The sequence below is a fragment of the Polyodon spathula genome, chromosome 30 (assembly GCF_017654505.1).
Source record: "Polyodon spathula isolate WHYD16114869_AA chromosome 30, ASM1765450v1, whole genome shotgun sequence".
Taxonomy (NCBI): domain Eukaryota; kingdom Metazoa; phylum Chordata; class Actinopteri; order Acipenseriformes; family Polyodontidae; genus Polyodon; species Polyodon spathula.
The window spans coordinates 709520-735226 of NC_054563.1; the positions used below are offsets into that span (position 1 = coordinate 709520).

At 42.7% G+C, this 25707-nt stretch overlaps 2 protein-coding genes across 2 annotated transcripts in view; one reads left to right on the top strand and one right to left on the bottom strand.

Moving 5' to 3' along the window:
• Positions 1-9239, top strand: part of sgcg (sarcoglycan, gamma) — a 34156-nt gene extending 24917 nt beyond the window's left edge. The window contains exons 5-7 of the mRNA XM_041233239.1: positions 3400-3472; positions 7904-8027; positions 8232-9239. Of these exons, the coding sequence (XP_041089173.1) occupies positions 3400-3472; positions 7904-8027; positions 8232-8399 (365 nt within the window). The 3' untranslated portion in view covers positions 8400-9239. The remainder of the gene's footprint in view (positions 1-3399; positions 3473-7903; positions 8028-8231) is intronic.
• A 1212-nt stretch (positions 9240-10451) lies between these two features.
• The window catches only part of sacs (sacsin molecular chaperone), a 31518-nt gene continuing 16262 nt past the window's right edge, over positions 10452-25707 (bottom strand). Inside the window, exon 10 of the mRNA XM_041232726.1 lies at positions 10452-23758. Coding sequence (XP_041088660.1) covers positions 12198-23758 — 11561 coding nt within the window. The 3' untranslated portion in view covers positions 10452-12197. The remainder of the gene's footprint in view (positions 23759-25707) is intronic.

Genomic DNA, 25707 nt, shown 5'->3' on the forward strand with positions numbered 1-25707 from the left:
TTTTTGGAATCAATAGCCCATTTGCTGGAAATTCGCACAGTTTTTGGAATGTTGTCCTGTTTTTGGGATCCATTGCCCCTTTTTTGGAAAGTAGCCCTGGATGACATTTGAACAGTGTGCACGGCACACAGACACATGCATGTGTTTCTTTTGCAGCCTGCTGATTAACATTGACTAGAGAGCAATTACTGTTGCTGCTCTGTGTTTAACGGTGTGCAGGCTGTCTATCTGTAAGTGGTGTTTCAGGTGCACTGGAAAGCAATGAGCGTTTAAAGCAAACATTCAGGTCTTATCTGAAACAAAACCTGTTGGGAGTACCTGAGGACCACGGTTTAAAAATCACAGGTTTACATACATGTAAAGACTAAATGTAAAGAGTGAAGGATTTTCTTTGTCTCAGTCACTGTTTACACATGCTCAAGTGGGACGAATTCTGGGTGAAGTGCGAACTGAAACCAAAAAGGGTCTTTGTGGCAGGCTGGCGAGTGGATAGAGGCCCAGAGACAGATTGCAGTTAAAAAAAAAAATACTACTTTTATTACAAAAACACAAAATAAAAGGGCACAATGGCAAAAAATAAAGATATTTAAACACAAATAACGCAAAACTTACAAAATAAAAGGTTTGCAGGCTGGGCGATGCCAACACAAACACAAACACAAACACAAACACAAACACAAACACAAACACAAACACAAACCTACTTCCTCAACTCCCTTCTCCCAAATGAGAAGTAGAGGCCTCCTTTTATGTCAGGTGGCTGGGCGCTGATTGATCGTTAATTAAGTTAATCATTTAATCAACTAATCAACCCCAGCCACCTGATCATAATAAACCCAGGCAGGTAGGGGAAATTAACCCCATCCCTGCCAATTTCTAAACAGCAGAGCTTTGCTCTGCCACAGTCTTATTTCTGAGTGAACCTTTCATTAAGCTCACTGAGGGAACCCTTTGTCTGAATAGTCTGTTGATGGGGCAGGATGCATGAGGTCATCCCAAACAGAATCACTTTAAATAAACAAAAGAAACTAGGATCCAGCATTATATCTTGCCATTGATTTTTTAATTTATAGCTATAGCTGCAATTTCACTAAACTGGCACCGTCGCGTATATCTAATTTGTGGAATGCCTGGTGACAGCTTAACATCTCACTTAGGATCCTTCAATTATTTCAATGAAAGAGGAGAAATGGCTGCGTGGGCTGATCTTCAATGAAAAAGTAAGCCAGCTGCTGTCGTGTCCTTCCAACTTTCTTTGAGGAAGATCTTCACTTATTAAAAACTGTGGTAGGTTGCAATAAATTAGATGAGTTGCTGCACTTTAATTGGAGTCCCTGAGATTGCGCTCTGAGGCTCTTATAATCGTGATTCAATGTGCAGTTTGACATTTCTGTTCATTTGTCTGCTTTGTTTGAAGATCCACGTGTTCATGCAATGTGTTCATGCAATGCAGGCTTGTCTTTTTAAAAGAGCCGGTTGGTTAAAAAACTGTATCAATTAAGCATTGGCCAACTTCTGCAAATTCAATGCAGGCTTTTGAGTACATAGTGAAATAGCAAGACCAGAAAAAGCAAGGGACCATATTGTGTAAAACATAAGAATGTGTGAGAGTTGATTGCTTTAGTATAATCCCATGCGAATACGTATTTGTAGCTAAGGAAACTGTGGGGTCTCTGAGGGGCTCACCTGGTAAAGGCACTACTGAGTGCTGTACAGAGTGAGTCATACCATCAGGGGAGGGCAGGTTCAAATCCTGTCCGGGGGTTCCACAGGCCGTTGCAAGGCTCTGACACTCTCACGGCTTAGCAAAGCAAAACTGGCAGAGACCGTCACCTCATCGCACTACAGCAGACCCTTCTGGCCAGGCGCACGTTTAGCTCAAAGCAGACACCTGCAGGTGTCGAGCTCCTGGGTGCAAAGAGACTATTGGCTTGACGGTGGGACTGGAGGGCTCCCACTCACCTTAATTTCTCCTGTTGTGGGGATTTCTGCAGTGATGGAAAGGAATTGCAGATTGTAAATGTGGAGAGTAAAATACCTATACTAGAAGAAAGACCAATGTGAAACTGTGCCAGGTAAACGAGTTTAATAAGAATGGTGAAATGGAGCACTAAGAACACTGCAGTTACACATGGAGGAGAGGGCTGCTCAGGGTTCAAAAAAACTGCTAGCTCTTCACCCATCTTCATTCTAGCTCATCCCAGGGGGTGCAGGGGGAAGAATTCCAAACCAGAAGTGGAGCAGGTGCTAAAACTGAAAGATATTCCATCTGCAGTGTGTCATCTCTATACAATGCAACACACTGTCTCAAAATTCACACAGAATTCCTTTCATTAATACAAGTACACAGTGAGAGAATAAGACATACTTTTCATCCTTCAGTGACCATCATGTAAGATACTGTCATATATACAGCTTGAATGTGTGATTGAGGGGGGATGACAGTCTGAGATTGCAGGTGAAGGTTTTTACACTGGTGGGTTGTCTTCAAGCACTGGTGGGTTGCCTCCATGTATCTTCTATAGTCAGAGCTATTTTGAGAGAAGTACTTTTGACTGTTCCTTTTTCAAGGTCCTGGATTTTTCATCAGGTGTGAGTCTTGCATGGAATCAGTCACTCAGCAGCAGCTCCAATGCACAGTGTTTCTAATTGAGCTTTTCCACCATTCGTTCATCAGAACGGTACTGTGTCCTGTTATCGCAGAATAACAGCTTTTGGGAAACTGGGTGGCTGTTGTAAGTCATATAGGATTCATTCATGTTACTATAAGAGTATATGCTGTAGCAATCTTACATATTACAAGCCACCATGCATATTAACAGTCTGCAGTTGTGCTTCAGCCTGACCCATTGAATATTGAGTTCTCTCTCATGGCTGGCTGCAGAGTTGTGCTTCAGCCTGACCCATTGAATTTTGAGTTCTCTCTCATGGCTGGCTGCAGAGTTGTGCTTCAGCCTGACCCATTGAATATTGAGTTATATCTCATGGCTGGCTGCAGAGTTGTGCTTCAGCCTGACCCATTGAATATTGAGTTCTATCTCATGGCTGGCTGCAGAGTTGTGCTTCAGCCTGACCCATTGAATTTTGAGTTCTCTCTCATGGCTGGCTGCAGAGTTGTGCTTCAGCCTGACCCATTGAATATTGAGTTATATCTCATGGCTGGCTGCAGAGTTGTGCTTCAGCCTGACCCATTGAATATTGAGTTCTATCTCATGGCTGGCTGCAGAGTTGTGCTTCAGCCTGACCCATTGAATATTGAGTTATATCTCATGGCTGGCTGCAGAGTTGTGCTTCAGCCTGACCCATTGAATATTGAGTTCTATCTCATAGCTGGCTGCAGAGTTGTGCTTCAAGCTCAATCATCAGTCCTCAAGATGATGTATTTGTTTTCTTTTCCAGGCCCTGAAGGTGCTCTCTTTGAGCACTCTGTGGAAACGCCGCTTGTCAAAGCAGATGCATTCAAGCAGCTCAGGTAAGGTAAAATACTAACCACATCAGCTTTAGTGTCTACCTAACATTTATATTCCCTCATACATACACACACACACACATATATATATATATATATACACATACACATACATACACACACTGCTATGCAAAAGCCTTGATAACAGAACTGCCTACTGCCAGTTCTGTTGTCAATTAAATGCTTGTCTTCTTTCTATTCCTTGCTAGACAGCTTTTTGGGTCTTCCAGTCCTGGGTTTGTCAATTCCAGATGATGTTTCTCTGTACTTGTTGATTATGCTTTGGATACCACACCTTGAAAATCGAGTGATGCGAGTTATTTCACTCAGTGTTTTTCCTTCTTTATGCAAGTCAATGTTGTTATAATAGTAGAAAACACTAGTGCAGGCTTTGAGTAAATTGTTGATGCTCATAATGCATCAGAGTAGAAAAATGCAACATGTCTAAGACTTTTGCACAACAGTATGTGTGTGTGTGTGTGTGTGTGTGTGTGTGTGTGTGTGTGTGTGTGTGTGTGTGTGTGTGTGTGTGTGTGTGTGTGTGTGTGTGTGTGTGTGTGTGTGTGTGTGTGTGTGTATTACAAACTAACATCATTTCTAAGCACAACTCCCATCATGAACTGACAGAGCAGGTGAAAGTTACTTGGAAAGGACGTTTTTCCAGGGTGCTCCGTCCGCCACTGAATAAGATGACTCACCCTTTCTCCTTCCACTTGTTTACCAGGGAAAAAAAAAACAGTCCTGATTTTTTCAGTGGAAAGGTTTGCTCTTCATGCATAAGAGAGCGTGTTCTTCATGCACTGCTGCATAGTGTCTTAGCCAGTCTCGTTTCATTAGATGTTTTCTTTAAAACTATTAGCTGAAATGCCTCTGAGCCCTGAGGGTGAAACACTTGTATTGCCCTTTACAGTTCACTTCACCACGCTGACTTCCAGCTACATGTGGGTCTGTGCCCTCTGTGTTTCTTTAATCACTTTCCATAGCAGCCCAATCCAAAACTAAGCATCAAAGTGTATACAAAAAGAAAAAGGGTCTACTTTGAGTTTGTAGCTGTTTAAAGATTTCTGAGCGCATTGCTTCTGAATGGATTGAAATCACTCTGAATATATTCATGATTCATCTTGCAAGACCCCGAGCAGGGACCAGTTAAGCAACAGTCAATCCCTGCAGCTTGCAGGCAAAAAGGAATCATTTATTGAATGCATTATTGTGCAACTGATTTAACCAGCCACGCTGTAATATAACTCATGAATGCTTTGGGTTGATTATTGTATTAAATCACTACCTTTTAAATACATTTGCATTTCATTTGTTATGTTTTTTTTTCTTCCCACGGGTTTAGTGGTTATTTTTGTGTTTCCTGTTTTTCCTTTTTTTTTTTGAGATGTTGAAATATAAAATGAAAATGGAAGAAACACAACCTGAAAAGTTGAAACCCTGGTGAAGTTCCTGTTCTTGATGAATATGAAGAAATCTGTCTTTTGGTGACATATTTTCCACATGCACGCTACATTCATCTATTTAACAACGAGGGCAATGTTTTAGCTATGCAAAGGCCAGTTGCTGAAACGCCCCTGTTTGTAACTTGTGTTAGTGGAAGGGGAGGGTGCAACACTGAATGAGAAGGCAAGGGAGGCTCTGGTATAAACAGTGTGTGTGCCGTGTAAGGGTGCATGTTTAAACCAGAAGACTGCGGTTTTTAAAGAGGCTGCATCATCACTGGTCCTTCTAAAACATGTTTAACTTCTCGTTTATTGTCAGAAATGACCAATGTTGTACCATGGAAATGTATAAACAATCCTTCTAACTTAATGCACCTGCAGTTACCTGTATGGAGTTGTGTATGCTCTACTGCCCCCTGCGGGAACTCTGAGGAAGCACGACTGGATATTACTGGCCTGTGGTTCACTTTATTGCTTCAGCAGTAACTAGCAACTGACTCTTTAACTAGTCAACAGTTAGTTTAATGAAAGACTCACATTCACAAAGCATCTATTTAAATGATAACTGCTAAGTGGATTTACTACGGTTGCTACCACTAGATTATTATATTGGGATTCTGATTGAAACATGCTTGAGTGATAGGTATCAGTACCAGAGCCTATCACCAGATATTGCTATGAGTGTACAGCTGTGCAGAATTAGCATGCCCTGTCATGAGTGTTAATCCAAACCAGCCCCAACGCTCTGACCACGAGCAGCTTGTCAGTTCGAAGGTGAAAATGAAAGAATGTCAATCTCACACCTGCCAGCGGAACACTCTCGTGACACCGGAGTTTCTGTATTTGTGGATACATTGGCCTATGAAGCTTCTGTCAAAGCAGCAGTGATGCAATGAACTGGGATAACAGTAATATTGCAGGACACAAATAGAGAATAGCAAATTAAGAATGTGTTGTCCAGGTTCCCCTGGAAAGTACACTGAGAGCTTGGGGGTGATTTGCAAAGTGTAAATTACTCTTTTTTTGTTTCCAAAAGGTAAATACCTTCTTTCAAGCGACAAATTAGCTTACTCAAACTGTCATAAATGAAATAGCTGATGTGTTTATTTCTCATTTGAAAAAAAAAAAAAAACTTTGAAAAATCTGCCCTATTTTTTTTTTTTTTAGCATGGCTGTCCCGGATAGAATTCAATATCAGTCTAGCCCTTTCTGTTTTGTGTCGTCTTTGCATTGAATAAGTAAATATGGACAGGGACAGTGCCATTGTTAATAACCGTAAAGTGCTAAGGATCAGAGAGATTTTTGGTTTGTTGTTTGTCTGTAAATATTTCATAAGACAACACGCTCAAAATAACAGTGCATGCTGCTTCTTGGTGGCAGGTCACTTCCTGGGCTGTGGGTCAGTTTTACTGCAGTGGTGCTGGCATTGTAAAGAAGCAGCCTGTGCAGCACAAGGAAAGCGCTGGTTTGTGACAATGCTGAGAGTGTTCAATAGAGATAGCATACTGTCTGTGATCCTTTAATACACCTCAGTTACAGTCTTATACTGAGATCTTGTATTTGCTTTAAGAGTTTGCTGTTGTTAATTATTACCATCCAATAAAAATCTGCTAGACTGTCAGAAGAGCCTTGCAACAATATTATTTTCAACAGCTCAGGTAATTGCCTAATAGTAAAATGAGAGGAGTGTATTGTTATCCCTTTTCTTAGTGCTGATTGCTGTTTAGTATGATTTGGTTTTGTTTCACTGTATGCCTCAGAGAAGAGCAGTGCATTGTTATCCCTTTTTTCATGTTGATTGCTGTTTAGTATGATTTGGTTTTGTTTCACTGTATGTCTCAGAGGAGAGGAGTGTATTGTTATCACATTACCGGTGTTTGTTCCATGCAGTTCATGAATAATTCCCTTGTAACAAACACGTTGCAATTATCTTGGAAACTGCAAAGACTCAGACAGAGGGCGCCCTCTTGTGGCTATGTTCCCCCAAAGGTTTCCACTGTACAGCCCGTTGTACTGTCCACAGGACTGGTACACTGTACACTCACTGCACAAAGAAACATGAGCTCTGTCAAAATCCTGTACACTCACTGCACAAAGAAACATGAGCTCTGTCAAAATCCTGTACAGTCACTGCACAAAGAAACACGAGCTCTGTCAAAATCCTATACACTCACTGCACAAAGAAACATGAGCTGTCAAAATCCTATACACTCGCTGCACAAAGAAACACGAGCTCTGTCAAAATCCTGTACACTCACTGCACAAAGGGGGTGCAGGTGGAGAGCATGCTGCTGGATATCGGGGGTGAAGGTGGAGAGCATGCTGCTGGATACCGGGAGTGCAGATGGATAGCATGCTGCTGGATACCGGGGGGGCAGGTGGAGAGCATGCTGCTGGATACCGGGAGTGCAGATGGATAGCATGCTGCTGGATACCGGGGGGGCAGGTGGAGAGCATGCTGCTGGATACCGGGGGGGCAGGTGGAGAGCATGCTGCTGGATACCGGGGGGGCAGGTGGAGAGCATGCTGCTGGGTGGAGAGCATGCTGCTGGATACCGGGGGGGCAGGTGGAGAGCATGCTGCTGGGTGGAGAGCATGCTGCTGGATACCGGGGGGGCAGGTGGAGAGCATGCTGCTGGGTGGAGAGCATGCTGCTGGATACCAGGGGGGGCAGGTGGAGAGCAGCATGCTGCTGGATGCCGGGGATAATAGCCAATTCAGTGTGTTCTATATTGTTCTCTAATTCTGTTTCTGTTTAGATCACTGGTTACCATGCTTCTTACTTACTATTCTAGCTTATTAACTCCTCTAAAAGATCTGAAAAGTGCTTTTAGAAATGAAATTGTGTGGCAACTCAAGTTAATGGAAAAACCTCTTAACAAAATCGCAATTTCAGAGGGTCTTCTCTTCATGCCGATATTCCCCTGCACAGAACCACAGAGGATAATATAACATGCGGTCATTGATGAGTATTTTTCATCTCCTGCCTTAGGCTGGAATCGCCAACACGTTCCCTGAGCATGGACGCCCCCAAAGGGGTTTACATCAAAGCACAGGCTGGGAACATCGAGGCTGCTTCTCAGATGGACATCGTGTTGCACACAAGCGAAGGAATGGTAAGAGGCAAGGCCACCCTGTAAGCCATGGTTGTTGCATGGGCTAGCATTGTTTACAACTATACATGTTGTAACCATTGGAATTATGTGCAAGCACACCTGTATTAGCAAGGAACTGCTATGTAAATACACAGCAATCAGGCACTTGGTGTAAAGCGTGGCCCTCATTTGTTTTCAGTGTGTAACTGCTCTCCTTCTCCACAGCTGGTACTGGATTCTGAGACTGTGCGCCTGCCCAGGCTTCCTCGAGGTTCAAGGGGAGTGCCCGGGAATTCTCAGGGACTTTACGAAGTGTGCGTTTGCCCAGATGGAAAGCTGTACCTGTCAGTGGCGGGTGAGGGCTCCACGTGCCACGAATACAGCGCGTGCTAGTGACTCATCCCTGAAACCCATTACCTGGAGGCCTTTGCACTGGGAACTGTGGAATATTTCACTGCTAATATCTGTCAATGTTAAACACAAACATGTTTCCATCCAGGAGGAGTCACAAAGAAGAAGCTACAAAGGACTGTTCCTCAAGTCTTTTTATTTCTGAGCTGATGCTAAATAGGCGTTCCGTATCGAAGAGCACAAACAGCTGAAAGAAAACTGCCAGCAGGACAGAAGAGGGGTCCTTGTTTATAGGGTTCCAGTGGCAAAACGGCTTTGAATTGTAATGTGGGGAAAAACACATGCATCCTTGAGTATTATACTAGAGATTCCGTATCAATGTTTTCTACTCCCGCTGTCTATTGACTGCTGATGTGCACTGTTAATACAAAATGCCATCACGAGATTTGACTTTCAGGACCTTTTCTTACCCAACAGTGTGCTGTTGCTGGGTCACTTGTAGCTGGTAACAGCTTTCCTTCTATGCAATACTGTACAAGTTGTTTTGTTTTTCTTCCTTGCAATAACACACATGCTTGTTTTTCTCTTGTGTGAATTTCATATCATCTGTCATATACTCAGAACTAGTTTGGAAGATGTTGTGTGGGGGTTATTTAGTTTCATGTTATTTTTTCCTAGCTGTGCTTTAGAAACTACAGAGCCCTTGTATTTAGAGGTTGGTTGTGATTGATTTTGATGTTTGTAACCATTAGAAATATTTCCCGTAGTAAACGCCTCGATACATAAAGAAAGCGTGGTAAAGGATAAATAAGCATTGTAAAGCACAGAGAGGTATGGTAAAGGATAGGTAAGCATTGTAAAGCACAGAGAGGTATGGTAAAGGATAGGTAAGCATTGTAAAGCACAGAGAGGTATGGTATGGTAAAGTATAGAGTATGGTAAAGCATTGTAAAGCACAGAGAGTATGGTAAAGCATAGGGAAGCATTGTAAAGCACAGAGAGGTATGGTAAAGCACAGGTAAGCATTGTAAAGCACAGAGAGGTATGGTAAAGGATAGGTAAGCATTGTAAAGCACAGAGAGGTATGGTAAAGGATAGGTAAGCATTGTAAAGCACAGAGAGGTATGGTAAAGGATAGGTAAGCATTGTAAAGCACAGAGAGGTATGGTAAAGGATAGGTAAGCATTGTAAAGCACAGAGAGGTATGGTAAAGGATAAATAAGCATTGTAAAGCACAGAGAGGTATGGTAAAGGATAGGTAAGCATTGTAAAGCACAGAGAGGTATGGTAAAGGATAGGTAAGCATTGTAAAGCACAGAGAGGTATGGTAAAGCAGGTAAGCATTGTAAAGCACAGAGAGGTATGGTAAAGGATAGGTAAGCATTGTAAAGCACAGAGAGGTATGGTAAAGGATAGGTAAGCATTGTAAAGCACAGAGAGGTATGGTAAAGGATAGGTAAGCATTGTAAAGCACAGAGAGGTATGGTAAAGGATAGGTAAGCATTGTAAAGCACAGAGAGGTATGGTAAAGCAGATAGGTAAGCATTGTAAAGCACAGAGAGGTATGGTAAAGGATAGGTAAGCATTGTAAAGCACAGAGAGGTATGGTAAAGGATAGGTAAGCATTGTAAAGCACAGAGAGGTATGGTAAAGCATATTAAAAACAATAAAAAAATAACATGGTGAACCATGGTAAATGCATAGTTTACTACCATGGGAAAACTGCAAACATACTGTGCACATTTACAGGGTAGAAGAGAAAGGCTGTGCTATGGAAACACTAGGATTTGATAGTCTCAAAGGACCAGTATGTCCTCATAACATGCAAGCTTTTGCGATGTTCCATGTACCATAGTGTTGGAAACTGTAAACTTCACACCATAAAATGAATTAAAAAATAAAAGCCAATCTGTGGTTTTGTTTTTGTAACTGCGTGCAGCGGTGCTGACTACGTGTTTATCAGACTCGAGGCACAACACATTACTCACACACAACAGCAAGTCCATACAGGTGCATTACAGACCATTAATAGAAAGAAGATGCTTTGTGGTTTCAGATTGCACAGGGTTAACACAGAAAACAAGTCAAATGTAATCCATTCCTTTTGCTTTATTGATACTATGGCACACTGTACATCAGCAGGAAGACATACAAGGTTTCATTTCCAGTTCTGACACACTTATTTCCCCAAATCAGCATTTCTCTTAACCACAGGCTTAAAGCAGTGTTACAGGCTGTAACACCTTGATATGCATAAAACTGGAAAACAACATGATCACCTTAAAAAAAAAAAAAAAGTAACATACATGCAGGGTGACAGTGATACCCACCATGTTTACAGTACATGTAATTGCAACAGTGATCTCCTGATTATTCTTCCTATGTAACCCCAATGGCACAAAGTAAACATTTACACCAAATACAAAAAGAAATCAAACCAAATTAAATCACCCCAGTACCTCTGAAGTATGTAGATTGCAGCTTTCCATTATGAAGTAATTCAAGACTTACATCAAAGGCATGAACAAAATAAAACAACAGCATTTCTAACATTTTATTTGGGGCAAAAAAAGTCAAATTAAATAAATCACCGTTCTCAGAAACGCCATTCCCCAGTTAAAAATGACTTTGCCGTTGATTGTATACTGTATGTAAACAAGTGCCTGTGTACAGAGGTTTCTACAAACTCCAGTTGTGTATTCAGTGGTTCATAAAATAACATTCGACCTGCTGTTGTCTGTCAACAAACCATGCCATGAATGATTTGAGCAGTCAGGTTAATAATAAGGTCAACCTACTGATAACCTAGGCCAGGGATAGGTGGCAGGCTGGAGCTCAGTGTTTGCACAGTTGTGCTCATACCAGGGCAGTTTTTAACACCCTGTTCCTGTGCAGCAATGACCAATAAAACAAACAAAAACAAAAGCACAAGACTAAACAGTAAACTTCCTCTGCGCCGATTGAGAAATAAACAGGTGCTTTTGGTTTGCTTGACCAAATGCAGTACGATTTAGACCTCCCGCGACAGGTGATCTCTGCATGTGTCCCGCGGCAGCTGAAGGAAAGACACAAGAGCTGTACACACAAGACACGTGCAAATTGTTCTGAAAGTGCCCAGCTGCTGGATGAAAATGTTTGATTCTGATGTGCCCACTTGACATAAAAACGCACAGCTGTTAAATGACGTACCGTTCAAAAAAGAACTATCGGATAAAAAACTAAATTTAAAAAGGTTTTTTTTTTTTTTCAGGTCCAGCTGATCAGTAAAATAACTAAAATACTTACAGAATATGAAGGAAAGCTGCTACAGTCAGATTCCCAATATTGTGTAAATCGTAACAGATTTTTTTTTTTTAAATACTGCAGTGCAGTTAGTAACTGTTATTTTGTTACAATATTCATGAGTAAAAAGCATAATCTTTTTACAGAATGTGAATACTGGGTACATCTATATATTTTTTTGTCCTGGAAGTCTATAGAAGTAATGTGACCTTTGGTTAAAAAACAGGGTGTGTATTTATTTACGGAGGATTTCATATGTACAGCTATACAGCTAATAAACTGGCTGGGACTTGACATTGAAAACAAAACAATCTGCTTACTATTTTCCAGCTCAGATAACGGGGTGCTGCTTTTCAACTCTAAAGCAGCAAACACTCGAAATGTGATGTGCACACGTACAGTACAGTAGCGACAGCCAGCCAGAAATATACATATATTCTTTTGTTTTGCCTCAACGTTATGATATTAACGTATTACAACGTTATGAATCTACATTACACACAGCTTTCCATACATGAGTTGCAATGCACATGTTTCACTGACAATAGCTGTGGAGAGTTAGATTTTTTGCTGAATGAAACTCTCCAGTTTAAGAATGACCCGAGCCGTGCATTCCATCACCCTCATCGCCACTTCTGAAGTGTACCTATCGTTTGGGATCTGAGGAAAGGGGAGAAGGTCTGGATAGCGGGTTCTTAAACTGTCCACACCGTAACCCTCCAAAATGTGCACATCCTTTGTAAGTCCGGCCAGCTGCAGGCTGTACTCCTCTACTTTCTGTGCAAGGGCCGCTGGCTTGACGTCTTTGTCAGATTTCCCTCGGACTGCATAGTCTGCAGCTATCAAAGCAAGCTTGGTGGCAAGGTAGCACTTGAAGCACACCCATTCGTTTGCATTTTTGTGGAGGTCATTCCTTGCTGCAGAGAAGTTCGCACGTGCTTGCCTCAGCCACCTGCGTGCCTCTACTGGATTGCCTACTGATTTGAAGGTAGGAGGTACAAAGAAACGGGAAGATTGCGACGATCCTGCGTAGCTTGTGTACTGTTCTCTGTATTGCTGTCTCTCCGATTTATGGCTTGTTGCTTCCTGGTTCCATGACGTGTAAAATCTTTGGAATGAAAACTTCTCGGACTGGAATCGAGCAGAAGACGACGCAGGAAACTGCCTCCTGGAGGCTCTGTCCGCATTCTGGTCTGCTAAGCTTTGCTTCTCCATCCTGGTGATCTCCTTCTGCAAGTGCTTGAACACTTCCGTCGCAACGTCTAGATTGTCAGCATTTTTGTCTGGGTGCCACTTGAGATACAGCCTTCTGATAATCTTTTTCCTTTCTGACTCGGGGAGCCTCCAGGCTTGCTCTATCACTAAGGTCACTTCTTTAATTATCTCCGGTAAAGCGTTCAGTCTTAATTTCTTAGGGGATTGGTGCTTTGAAGGAGGTGCTTTGTGGCTCTCCTTTCTAAGGAACACAGGAGATGCCAAGTGAGGGCCCGGAGAAGGGCATTCTGAAGGGCTTGTTGGAGTGGATGGGGAGCTGTCCCTTATATGTGAAGTATCATCTTGTCTCGAGAACTTATACAAATCTAGGGAGCTGACAATTTTGTACTCACTGTAGCCAATGTCAATTTGAAAGTATTTTCCCAAAAAGCTTGGGTTTTCTTCCTCCTCTCTTTCAACCTCCTGGACAATAATAGCATAAGTGTAAGTTGGCTGATAGGATCCATATAGATCGCCTCCTTCAGAATCAACCAGATATCCAACATACTCTCCAGGGTAAAACACGTTCATTGGGTCCATTAATAGGATATGGTGTATTTCAGCCGGTATGGGTGTCCCAGGTTGAGGAAGTTCAAGTTTCGATGGTTCGGTGGAGTCATACTTGACTCCTAAGTTGTCAAGCTTCTCTGTAATCCTGTAAATGTCATTGCATCCCAGCATGGCAATCAGATACGAAGTATCCGAAATCAAATTGTCTGTTGCAGATTTAAGGGTCATTGCCAGGGCGAGCAGAAAATTGATGTCTTTGCTGTCTGAGTGTTGAATGTAGAGATGTATAACAGCATTACCGTATCTCTTTAGAAAAGCAAGAGTTTCGCTCTTGCTGTGAGCAATAGGGTTGCAGCCTTTTACTCGCAGGGTCGTCTGCAGCTTCTCGAAACAAGACACTTTGAGGCCTTCGCGAAGGGCTTTGCACAGCCTAATGGCTTTTTCTTCATTGACTAAGAAAGCATTGTCGTTCTCATGCTTCATAATACGGATAAGCCCGGTGATGAATTGTTCTGAGGAGAGGAGCAACTGCAGACGGCCCTGAAGTGAGCAGAGGGCCCCAAACTGACACATTCTGGGAGTCTCTTCATCCAACTGTTCTTCTAATATACTGCTAAGGAGCCTTGGCCTCAGTTTTTGAGGAAGCAGCACCATCATCTTGGTGTGGAAGGAATGATCTTTGCCCAGATAGCACTGGCTCATGTCAACGAGCATCTGAACACCAATGTTGCCCTGAATTCTGCTTTTGTAATGCGGGGCATCATCAAAAACCAGTGTGTTTGATTTTGCTAGTCGTCCGTCATGGCTTGGGAGATACAGAGTTACATTCCTCAGGTTTTCCAGGTCTTGACGAATTTGGACAGGTTCATTTTGGAGGCTCTTGAAGAGACCTGACACCGCCCTTTTCACAGTTCTCATTTCGTTAGGATCAAGCTGCTTGCCTTCTGAATTCCTAAATATGCGGCAGAGGACTTCAACATACTGCTTAGTAGACACAACATCTTCAGTTCCCAAGAGTTTGAAGAGCTGGTGAAAAGTCCCAAGTTCCAAAGGTAATTTAAATAAGTAGGGTTTAAAGTCAGCTTCGCTGTCAAGATTAATGACAACCTCATCTGGCTTAAGCAGCTTCCAGCCCTCTTCAGCCATAACAAACGGCACTCCTCGTAACTGGTGGCGAAAATCCCTCTTGTCTGCATTGAGAAATTCATAAGTGCTTCTTAAAACTTTTACCCTAGTTTTGATCATGTCATCATCTACGTTAGGTATGTTGCAGATGTTCTTGCAGTTGCTAATGACTTTGTCAAGAGGTGGATCCAAGTTGACGTTCAACAGGGCTAAAACCTGATCCAGCTGTTCTTGCGCACCTAGACTGCTCCCTTCCTGCTCTTTAATACTTGCTGGCGTTGCCTTCTCTGGCAGAATGGGGCAGGATGTCCAAAGCAACTGCATGAAATCCGTTTGCTTAAACTTCGGGTTGACCTGAGACCCATTAAAGCGGATTAGAGGGAGTGTTCCATTAACTTCTTGATACTGAGGGTGAAGCCGGACAAGTTCAGCCGAAGCACGTTCTGGGCATAAAAATGGTGTCATCGACAGCTCTTTGAGAAAGGTGCCCAAAAACAGATCCGTCCGTTCATTGAAAATATGATTGAGGAGAACATCGACTATGGTTTGCACTTTGTCTTTGGACCACTTTTCTGTCTGGGCTTTTATGCTCACTTCTTTAGTAAACTGCAGCACCTGCAGCTGGGAAATGGTGTGTTTTAACCCGATGTTTCTTAGGAATGTTATCCACGAGGTTAGGAATGAGGCTCCATTCTTGGGTTTTGCAGCTTGCTCCAATTTCTTGAAGAACTCCGGGGGTATAAATGCCTTTTCTGGTAACATCACTTCAAACACTTTCACAGTTCGATCGGAGAATGTTTTTGCAGGCTTTAGCCTGTTGGTGGCATCATAAATAAAGGAGAGACCTTCAAGCTTTTCAAAAAGTTGGTCTTTTATTCCCAAGGAATCCTCTATATTTGAAAGCCTGTTCTTGAGATAGATAAGGTGCTCAATCTTTGCATCATAGGAAAGGCTGTCAAACTTGGGTAGGAGATGCTTTAGGTAGACCTCAAGATCATCAATGGGAACACACCCGAGGAAGGTGTACAGTTCCCTCAGCTGGGTGTTATCAACAAGAAAAGCTGATGATATGGATTGGGCCCATTTTTCCATGTCGGCAGGGGGAATGTTTTTTGTTAGCACAAAGCATGACCCAAATTTTGAGATGTTGATGTAGCGACCACTGATGGACTTGTAACAGGGAAGCAGCTTCAGACTTTGTACATCTTCCTGAGACAAATGATTTAGATTGCAATTGAAGTACAAGAGAAGTGCTTCGAAGTCATTGTCCAGTAAACCCCCTGTGTTGAAGGCAGAGATTTGGATCATGTAGTCCAGTGCTTTGAGAATACTTGAAGGATTGTCTATATTTGCTGTGTGTACTGCCAGCAAAGGCACCAAAGAGTTTTCTTTAGAGCAGATTTTGTTTAGTGCCAGCTGAATACACCCCCCTTTCATCAAGGTATGAAAGACTTTGTCTGTCTGTCCATTTGGGAAAATAGCAGCATATATCAGGCTGAGAGGTAACAAAACATCATGCTCTGGAACAACTAACTTATTGCTAGAGACCATGAATTTGGTCCCCGGGAGCAAAGCCCAGTCTCTCAGGATATCAAGGACAGTTTCGAACTTCAGTTTAGTATCGGACTGCTCCTCTTTGACACAGACATTCTCACCCATAAAGTGCCATACATTCTTGAGCCAAGACTCACTGGCGTAATTGTCCTTCCACCTCACAGGGGTCTTTGCCCTGTATTCTCGGGGCAGCACAGATGACAACAGATCACCAAAGCTACTGATGTCAAAGACTTTTGCAACACCAGACTTCATGAGAATACTGCTGTACTTCATGTAAAGGGTGTTCATGAAAAGTTCTTTTCGAGAGGGGATCAAGTCATGATGTGTTGTCAAAAACTTTGGCCGTTTTGCATCAAAGACCTGTAGAATGTTGTCCATCGTTATCAGCAACGGCAGTCCTTCTGGGTGGATTTCATCCTCTTCATCGTCTTTGAAGCAATAATCAACCAGAAGTTTGAGGCTATGGAACAGCTTGAGGTTAGACTGTTGAAGCCGACATGGCAGCTTCCCGACCTGACAGATTGAGTCTGGAGATGAAAAAGTGAGCAGAAAGGCTCTGACATCTACTGGCGTCACGTAGCTCACTGGAATCCCAGCATCTTCGAGACAGTAGCAGAGGTTTGCTGTCTCATCACAGTTGTGAATTAAGTTAAATCCAACATCTAAAAGCATTGTTTTCAACCTGTAGACATTCTCTGCAACTGTTTTGCGGGTGGTGATGTTGTACTCTGTATTTTTAAGGTGCTGTAATTCATCCTGTAGAAGGTTGTCAAAAAAGGCTCTACCTTTATTGGCAGAGGATGTGTTCACCCAAGAAATGTAAATCGCAGCATGCAAATCAATGTTGTCCATATGAGGAGCCCGCACCACAGGAAGTAGACGCTTCAAGTCAGCATGGATACAATTGTACACTGCCTTCACAAGGCAGTACCAGTCTGGCTGAATGTCAAGTCTGTTGACTGGGAAGAAGGAGAGGAACTTTTTCAAAGTGTCCTTCACAATATGGATGGGTGTGCCTTGAAATACTGTCATGGTGGGATCAGAGCCTGGAAAAAATCGTCTTTTCAGCTGAATCAAGAGTTCCACGTAAGCTGGCGCTATCACAGCCATCATGAGATTGCTGTTCCAGTCACTTCGCACACCAACTCCGTTATCATCTCGCCAGAGGTTTCTCCTGGCTGAATCTAGAGCAAAGTGCCCATTCACATGGAATGACAGGCCTGTTTCCAAAGACAGAGGCAGGAAGCAGAAAGCTCTATGGGGCTTTTTATAATTATGGCTAATGCAGGCAGCAACCCCTCCACGAGGGAAAAGTGTTATATCTTCATTCTTGTGCGCAGATATTACAGTTTTGGAGACCTGTTCCATGTTAGAGAATCCTGATCTGTTACACACCAACCAGGTTGTCAAATTGCCCTCAGAGTCCTCCATATCCATAGTGTAGGTGATCTGCTGGACCGGTATTTGAGACAGCTGTTTCTTTTTGGTTACACTGTCTATTACAGAAGCATGGAACTGCTTGCGTTTTACCCTATCCCCGTCTGTAATTTTGGCAGTCACAGAATACAAGACTTTTAGGTCACCTGTATTCTTTTCAATTTCACAGATTGATATTTTCTCCATGTGATTCAAGAACATGAGGAGCTCGGCTCCGTCAGTTCGTAGCTTATCCAGGAGGTTCTGCACCATTCTATCCGAAGCAGGAACGGATGAAATTTCTGACACCCTCGCCATTTCCACATTGCGGATTGGAAATCTAAACATTGTGCAACCTCCAAGCTTAAAATGATCTCCCAAGTAGAGATTGAGGACATCTGAAAATTGGGTTCTAAATTCTGCATCCAAGTCCCGAAACATTCTTCCAGGGCAAACAGATGTGGATCCTGGTGCATATCTCGCATGGGGATCAAAGATGCAAAGAATGTCATTGTTGGAAATGAAAGAAGGGCAATCTGTGATATGATACACTGAATTAAAGCCTATACCATACTGACCAGTCTTGCCAGGGTTCCCTTCCTTTGTCCCTCGTCCAAGGTTCTGGATTCCTCGAATATCATCCTCTGTAAAAGGCTGGTTATTATAGACACAGAGTGCTGGCCCTTGAAGTGGAATCCACTTATCATCGAATATCCTGTCTGATTGGTGTTCTCGGGGATCAAACACAAAGTATATTTCTGTAGCTTTAGCATCATCTGCGTTTTGGAGTAGCTCCTTCAACATTTCTTTCTCTGACGGATAAGCATTGAGAATGCTTTTAATTCTGCTGGTGAGCTTCTCTTTCTGTCCGAACTCACTTCCAAGAGTGGTGAAACAAATATTAGATGCGTATCGCTCCAGGGCTTTGTGACGCTTGGGCACACAGCCCAGTTTTACTGCCACTTCTCTTGGTATGTCTGCATGGCAGTACTTCACTGTTGTGTCTCTGACTTTGATCCAGGGACAATCATTGTAACAGAGAGATTTGGCTTCTTGGAGTGTTAGAAGGGTGTCAGGTAACAGAATTTCTCCAAATCTGCTTTGACAGAATTCTTGGTTTTTGTCCCTAATGAGACCCCAGATCCCTTCGCTAATGATTCTGCGGCAGAGCTGGAAGTTGGGTTCTGTGAGCTGTTTTCGACCACAGTCCTTCTTTATCAATTGGAGGACTGCAGCAAAATTTTCAACCACAAAGGCAGACTGGACCCCAACATTTTCAAACAGTTCACGAAAGCTGTTCCTGTATTTATTGGGCAGCTGGAAAAGGTATGGAGCTGCATCAAAGTTAAGGTGGAAAGCAACCTTTGCTGGGTCGACATAGGAGTTTTCAACAAGGATTGAGCTGAATTGTTTGAGTTCTTCCATTATTTGTTCTTTGGCAGTTTCGTTTTTCATCATTTCCTCATGAAGGTACTTGTAGCAGGCATTGGTTATGTTTTCTTGATACAAGGTCACCCCATCAAATGATCTGGAAAGTTCCTTTAGTTGGTTTATTATGAGCTGAATAGCTGGTTTCCGTAGCAACCCTAAAAAGTCCTTCACGGCCAGGGTGATAGGACCACATCCTTTGAAGGAAGGAGAATTTTCATTGAGAATGGGTTTCATCAGGCAAACTGTGTCCTGGTGGTCAGTTGTGTAAAGGTCGGTGGCTGCAAACATGGTCAAAGGCTCAAAACTATTCCCATGCCAAGGTAATGAGAAACCTGCTGGCTTTGTCAGAAACGGAAGGAAGTGAATGATCTTAAGTTTTTCTGCAAACTCATTAGCTGTGTCCTCTCGTAGTTTCAACTTCTCATCAATCAGACTTAGTACAATGCTGCTTCTGAGACATGCTGCAGTATGGTCACTTTTATTCAGAGCTGTTACAGACCTGGCACGCTCTACCAGATCCTCCCAAGAAATGTCATCCTTAACCATTCCCAGCTGTACAAGCTTGACCAAGCAGACTGGGTTTAGATAGTCCTGTGTGGTTCCATGTGGGAATCGTCCATCTTCAGTGTCATACAGCTTGGCAACTCTTCCCTCTGGGTGGATAAGTCTTGAAGGCAGAACAAGCTGCTGTGACTTGGCAGAACATGGGACACATGGTGTGACTTTTAGGATGGATGCGAACTCCTCTACCTTTTCATTGAGGACATAATGCATTAAGGGATCCCGCAGCTCTTTCTCAATGTCCTGAATGTGCGGAAAAAACACATCAGAGAAAAACTGCTTCTCTGTTAAAGTATTTTCCATTAGCACGCCTTTGCATCCGGCATCTTCAAAGCCTTCTTTAACCCAGTCAGGAAGCTCAACAGCACAGAGGTTTTGGGATCCACTCTTCCAAAGGTATTTCAAAAAGATCTGGAAGGCAGAAGGGCCAATGTCTGGTCTGCTCAGCAAAGAATCATCCAGAAACCTCACATAATTGATGGATACCCAGGCTTTGCCATTAGAGAACACCTTTGCAACTTCTTTGTCACCACCCTTTGCAATTTCTTGGTACACCCCTTGACAGATCAAAGCAAAATCGTCATGCACTACACTGGGATCTGGCCATGTTGCATAGTAGTTGTAGTTGACCAACTCCCCGTTTACTGACATGGCACGGAGCACGCTCATTGCTTCCAAATAAGCCTGGACTATCACATGCCTCATGAACACGGAGTTCCACCTGCCTTTTGAGTCTGTTTTCCAAATCTCCTTACGATTAGACGTGACAGCAAAGCAACCATTGATGTGGACGGGCAACCCCGTTTTAATTCTGAGGGGCAAATAGCAGAAGACTTCTCCGATGGGATTGGTGTTAATCTTCACAGTCCATGTGTTGTTCTCTGTTTCCGAAAGCAAAACAGCAACGCCACCACATGGGACCAACCCAAGCCTCCTTCCACTTTCATTCAGTGAAAATTTAAGCGCCTCTCCGAAATCCATGCAGGAAGAAATAAGCCAACTTGTGAGATCTATTGATTTCTGTGGCACATCATCGCTGCCCCTTTTGCCCTGGGATCCTTTTGCAGCCATCTCAAAATAGGAAGCAGGGTCATCATCTGGGCCTCTAAAAAGAGGGGACTGAAGATCAATGATGCGTCTGAAAACATGGTGGAACTCTTCGACCACTATCCGAATGATGCAGGAAGACTTTGGAATGTCAGAGGGCACTCTGTTAGTGCTTGCGACTCTCTTCATCACCTTCGCTGCTGCCTTTAAGATGCTCACTGGTCCATACATGGCTTTGGAGGAGCATACAGTTTTCTTGATGGTGACTACATCCTGTGAGGTGGCAGGGTTTGGCTCTTCAGACTTTAGGTATTTCAATACCATGGAATCGACGTGCTGGGTGAAAAGGATGAGCCTGTGCCCACACATACTGAACTCGTCCACGAGTGAATAAATGTCTGTCGTATTGTAGTAGATGCCGCTTATTTCACTCACAGCAGCTTCCTGCTCAGTGCGGAAAGGAAGTCGGAAGAGAGTTCCATTGTATTTGTAAGGTCGCTCTAACGAAAGTGGAAGCTGGCAGTTGAAGACATTAATAAAAGGCTTGAACTGGTTGGGGAACTTTCTTAATCGCTTCTGTTGCTTACTCCAGTTTATCTTTATTCCAGGACTGGACTTGTCCCTAATGTGTTTACTCAAGTGGTTGATGTTGGGATCGAACATTATCATGAACTCTCGGCTCATTATGATAGGAATGTCGGTGACATGGTAAACAGAGTTAAAGCCCAGTCCAAATTTCCCCACTTTGTCGACTTCGCATCTCTTCATTGACCCCCCAAGCCTAGTGATGTTCATAAAATCTGTATCGGAGAAGACCGAGTTATTGAAGGACCACAAGGTTGGACCATGGCAAACTGACATGCCTGGATCTAAAAGGTTTTCACGGATGTCCAGGTTTTTGCGCATGTCAATCAAGAAGCTGCATTCTGTTGCAGTGGCATCGTCTGCATTCTGCAGCAGCTCCTTAAAGATATCAGACACAGACGGATACTCTTCTAAAATGTTCTTTATCCGTACTGTCAGAGGCTCCCGTTGGCCAGACTGTTCAAAGCCCAAGTTTTCAGGGTTGATTAACCTTGTGCTCAGACAAGGCACTTTCAGCCACTCTGCAGTTTTCATAGGGATATCATCATGAACTAAAATAATTGGTTCGGAGGCATCATCGAGCAAGTCATTCAGGTCGTCCACTTTTATATCACAGTAGCTGCACTCGTGGATGGGTCTCATGACTAATCTGCTGGGATCTTTATTGTAAAGGATGGGGACAGGTGTGTCAAGATCTACAGAAATCTGAGAGCTATGCATCCACCTCAGGATGCTTAGCAAAAGCAGCAGGTTCTGCTTGCTCTCTTCTTGAGTCATGCCCTGCTCACACCGTTCTTTAATGATGTTGTTAACCTCAAACACATGGCTAGGCAGGACCTGTTCAACTGATCCACAAAACCGGAACAGCTTGTGAAATTTAGCCATGGTTTTTGGTAAGGAGTACAAGTAAGGCTGTAGATCGAGGTCAGGGATGGATTTTAAAACCGCTTGCATTGGTAATGAGAAAGTTTTGCCAGTCCACACCCAAGCGGAAGTCTGTGCTTTTAAGGCTTCTCCAGCACTATCCAAATGGTCCTGTATGAAGTCGTATATTTCCAGAAGTATCTGTTGAAACTGGTACCAGTCTTCGGTTGTGAATGCTTGCGACCTGTGCCAGTCAATGACAGCCTTCAAATGCTGTAGTACCTGATCTACTTGAGGCTCTATGGACAGTTTAAGAGCCTTTTTCATTCCTGCAGAAATGTGCTCTACTAGGGCAACCGATGATCCCACCAACACAGCATGAGCCACTTCACACATATTATTTAGAGAACAGAGATTTAAGGCATCTCCCTTCCATGCCAGGGAATGTGGATAATTTAGAGGCCTGCCTTTGCAGACTGGAACCCATTTTAGCTTCTGTAGGGTCACTTGGGCTTCAGCTGACTTCACAAGCTTTGTCTGTTTGTTCAACACTCCCAAGAGCGTCTTAGCCTTAATCAAGAGCAGATCCTGTTCACACTTGCTGCTGCTCTGCAACTCTTCGATCTTCTTCGCCACCTGCAGAATGTCCTTTTCACTTAGCTGACCTTCGTTTTTTAAGCCCAACTGCCTTAAAGAATGAAGAAGATCTGGGGATGCGGTAAACGTAATAGGGGGAAACCGTGCTTTTTCATCTGAGTAAAACAAGCTCTGTAAAATCTCTATGTCAGGATCGAAGAGTTCAGTGGCAGCCACAAGCTTTCCTTGTGAGATCTGGATAAACTTAAGGGATGTCAGCCACTCTAATACCAACGGGTTTTCATTTTTTAAGAACAACAAATGTTTAAGAACCCAGAACATGATAGTAGCTGTTTCCTCTTTTGAATAAAAGCCCTTTTCAATATCTTGAATGATCACCTTTAAGCAGTCTGTGCTTTTAAGCTGCTCCAAACTCAGCATTCTAACAAGACGAATGGTAGCTTCATCAACGTTGTCAATGACGGTGATGGACAGCCTAGTGTTTGGAGGGAGTTTTGCTGTGTGATGCAAAGCTTTGCTACCCCTCAGAACAGCAAACACAGCTTCATTTTTCTCCGACGATGGACCTAGTTTTTGAAATATCATTAGATCTTGAAGAATCCTTCGCTCTTTCTCGCTGACATCCGGCAAGCCAGCTAAGAAGCTTCTCAGCGCAACCTTTTGCTTCGGGGAGAAAGTTGAAACCTGACTGGCCACTTTCTGAGTGGAAGCCCTGTCCATGATTTGGAGTACTGAGCTGGGGGAAGGTGGGTGGGTGTATTTTTTAAGCAGAGGGTGCTGCAACGATGGATCCAGCTCTTTGATGACAAACCCTCCGAGTTTCACAATGATCTCGGGAAGGCTTTCAGGAAGTGCTGATTCCTCCTCGTGTTCCAAAATAATTGGGGATGGAGTTCTTAGCCTCAGCAGCTCCAAGACATTCAGATTATCTTCTAAGGGCACACTTGGGATCAAAGGCATGTCTTCAAAGATGCCGAGGTCCTCTGGGAAATTAATGTACAGATACTTCCACACCAGTTTAAGCCAGGAGATGGGAGGGTGTTTCTTCTCTTGGTTTCCTGGGAACCACTGGACCGCCATGTCTCGCACAGGCCAAGCTGCTGTCAAGATTTCCTTAATGAGACGCGCCGAGCGCTCAGGTGTCAGAAGCTGCAGCTGAGTGCAGGGTCTTCCTGTAGGTGGTGCAAAAGAGAAAGAGGTATTATTACACAGTCCATGGTGCAATCTGCTGGCAAACGCATCGAAATGTGATTACATAATATACAGGTAAAACAAAAGTCTCCATAAACATTTTGCATTGTAGTACCTATTAAAGGTATGCACTCAACCTCAAACCAAGAACACCGTGTGAGAAAGCTTCCCTTTACTAGGTTTAGCAAACCTTAGTACAGTATACTTCTTTTTGCAGATCTGTGATTAAAAGGCATAAAACTTCTGCTAGTGAAAGGTCTTCCTCTATTGTGTTCATATTATCCACAAGCATTTTTTATTTCTCCGTTGAATATTCAAAAATGTTTTATTCACTGACCAGCTGAACATTCTGCATTGTGATGCTGTAAAGTGTCAAAGTATTACTGACAAGTTGAACAGTCTGCATTGTGATGCTGTAAAGTGTCAAAGTATTATTGACAAGTTGAACAGTCTGCATTGTGATGCTGTAAAGTGTCAAAGTGTTATTGGAAATACACCACTTTGGAAGAACCCAATTAAAAAGTTAACGCCTGTAATTTCCCAATGCAATCCTCAGGGCAACTAATATTACAAGCTGTGCTGTAACTGCTGTTTTGAAGAAGTCCCACTCCTACCTGTGTTTTAATATATCACTGCCCTCATGCAATACATCTTGACATTAGGGATGTCTTTGTATTTCCTATGAGGTGTCGGTCTCTTTGTTGTATGTGACAATGGTTGGTAGCATGAAAACACATTACACACAATTCTCAAAGCTTTTTTTTTTTTTTAACTCTGAATTCAAACCACCAATAATAATTCTAATAAAACTAACAAGAAACAAAAGAAATGTAATGGTTTTGTAACTGTATTTCCAATCTGAAACAAAAATAAAAATAAAATCCTTTTCAAATGTTCTTCATGAAGTTTAAAATATGTAATAAAACTGTTAAAACAAAGTTCAGTTATATTTCTCATTTCTGAATCGCTTCAATCGTGTAGCTACAGGCGATCTTGTATGATTTATTACCTTTATATAATTTTTAAGATAATTCCTGTGCAAATGAAGCATGTCATGACTGAAAAAGGAAATTGAGATCCTCTTTGATAGATTCATTTTTAAAGGATGCAAATCAGTCAGAAAAAAAAAACCAAACATCACTATTATATTATGGGCTGTCTGATTGATCTGATCACACAGCACTATTATAGGTATTTGCCTGGGCTGTCTGATTGCTCTGATTATGTTATGATTATATTATGGGCTGTCTGACAGTAAAATAACTGCAGTCCAGAGCTTGCACAGTTAAATGCCAAAAAACAAACATTTACAAAAATATGAGAAAAGTATTATCTGGGGAAAAAATAAGTGTAATGGAATACCATCGTAACCAGGTTATTGTCTGCAATGCAGGATCCATATTAATGATCTGGGAGTATCTCAAAACTCCTGCCCTGAAACATGAAACCCTTTGATTCCAAAGGTATAGCAGTGTGATGGCTGGTTTGGAATAGGCAGTGTGGTGGATGATGAAGGCTGCATTTTTTCACAATATGATTCCAAAGGTATAGCAGTGTGATGGCTGGTTTGGAATAGGCAGTGTGGTGGATGATGAAGGCTGCATTTTTTCACAATATGATTCCAAAGGTATAGCAGTGTGATGGCTGGTTTGGAATAGGCAGCGTGCTGATTAAGGCTTTGCCTTTCGAAACCTCACCTCTTCAAAGTGAACAGTGAACCTTTTAGCAGCTGGCTGACTGACGTAAGAGAGGAAGAATCTGCTTAACAGTGATAACAGAAACACTCACACTCAGAGCACTTCCAACACCATGCCATTCCCTGAATGAAGAATGTGTTCAAAACATAAACATTTCTCTTTTTAATACAACAAGCGCTCCTCACTATGGTTTGGTTACTCACTGAGTCCACTTCTGGAGGTAAAATGCACAC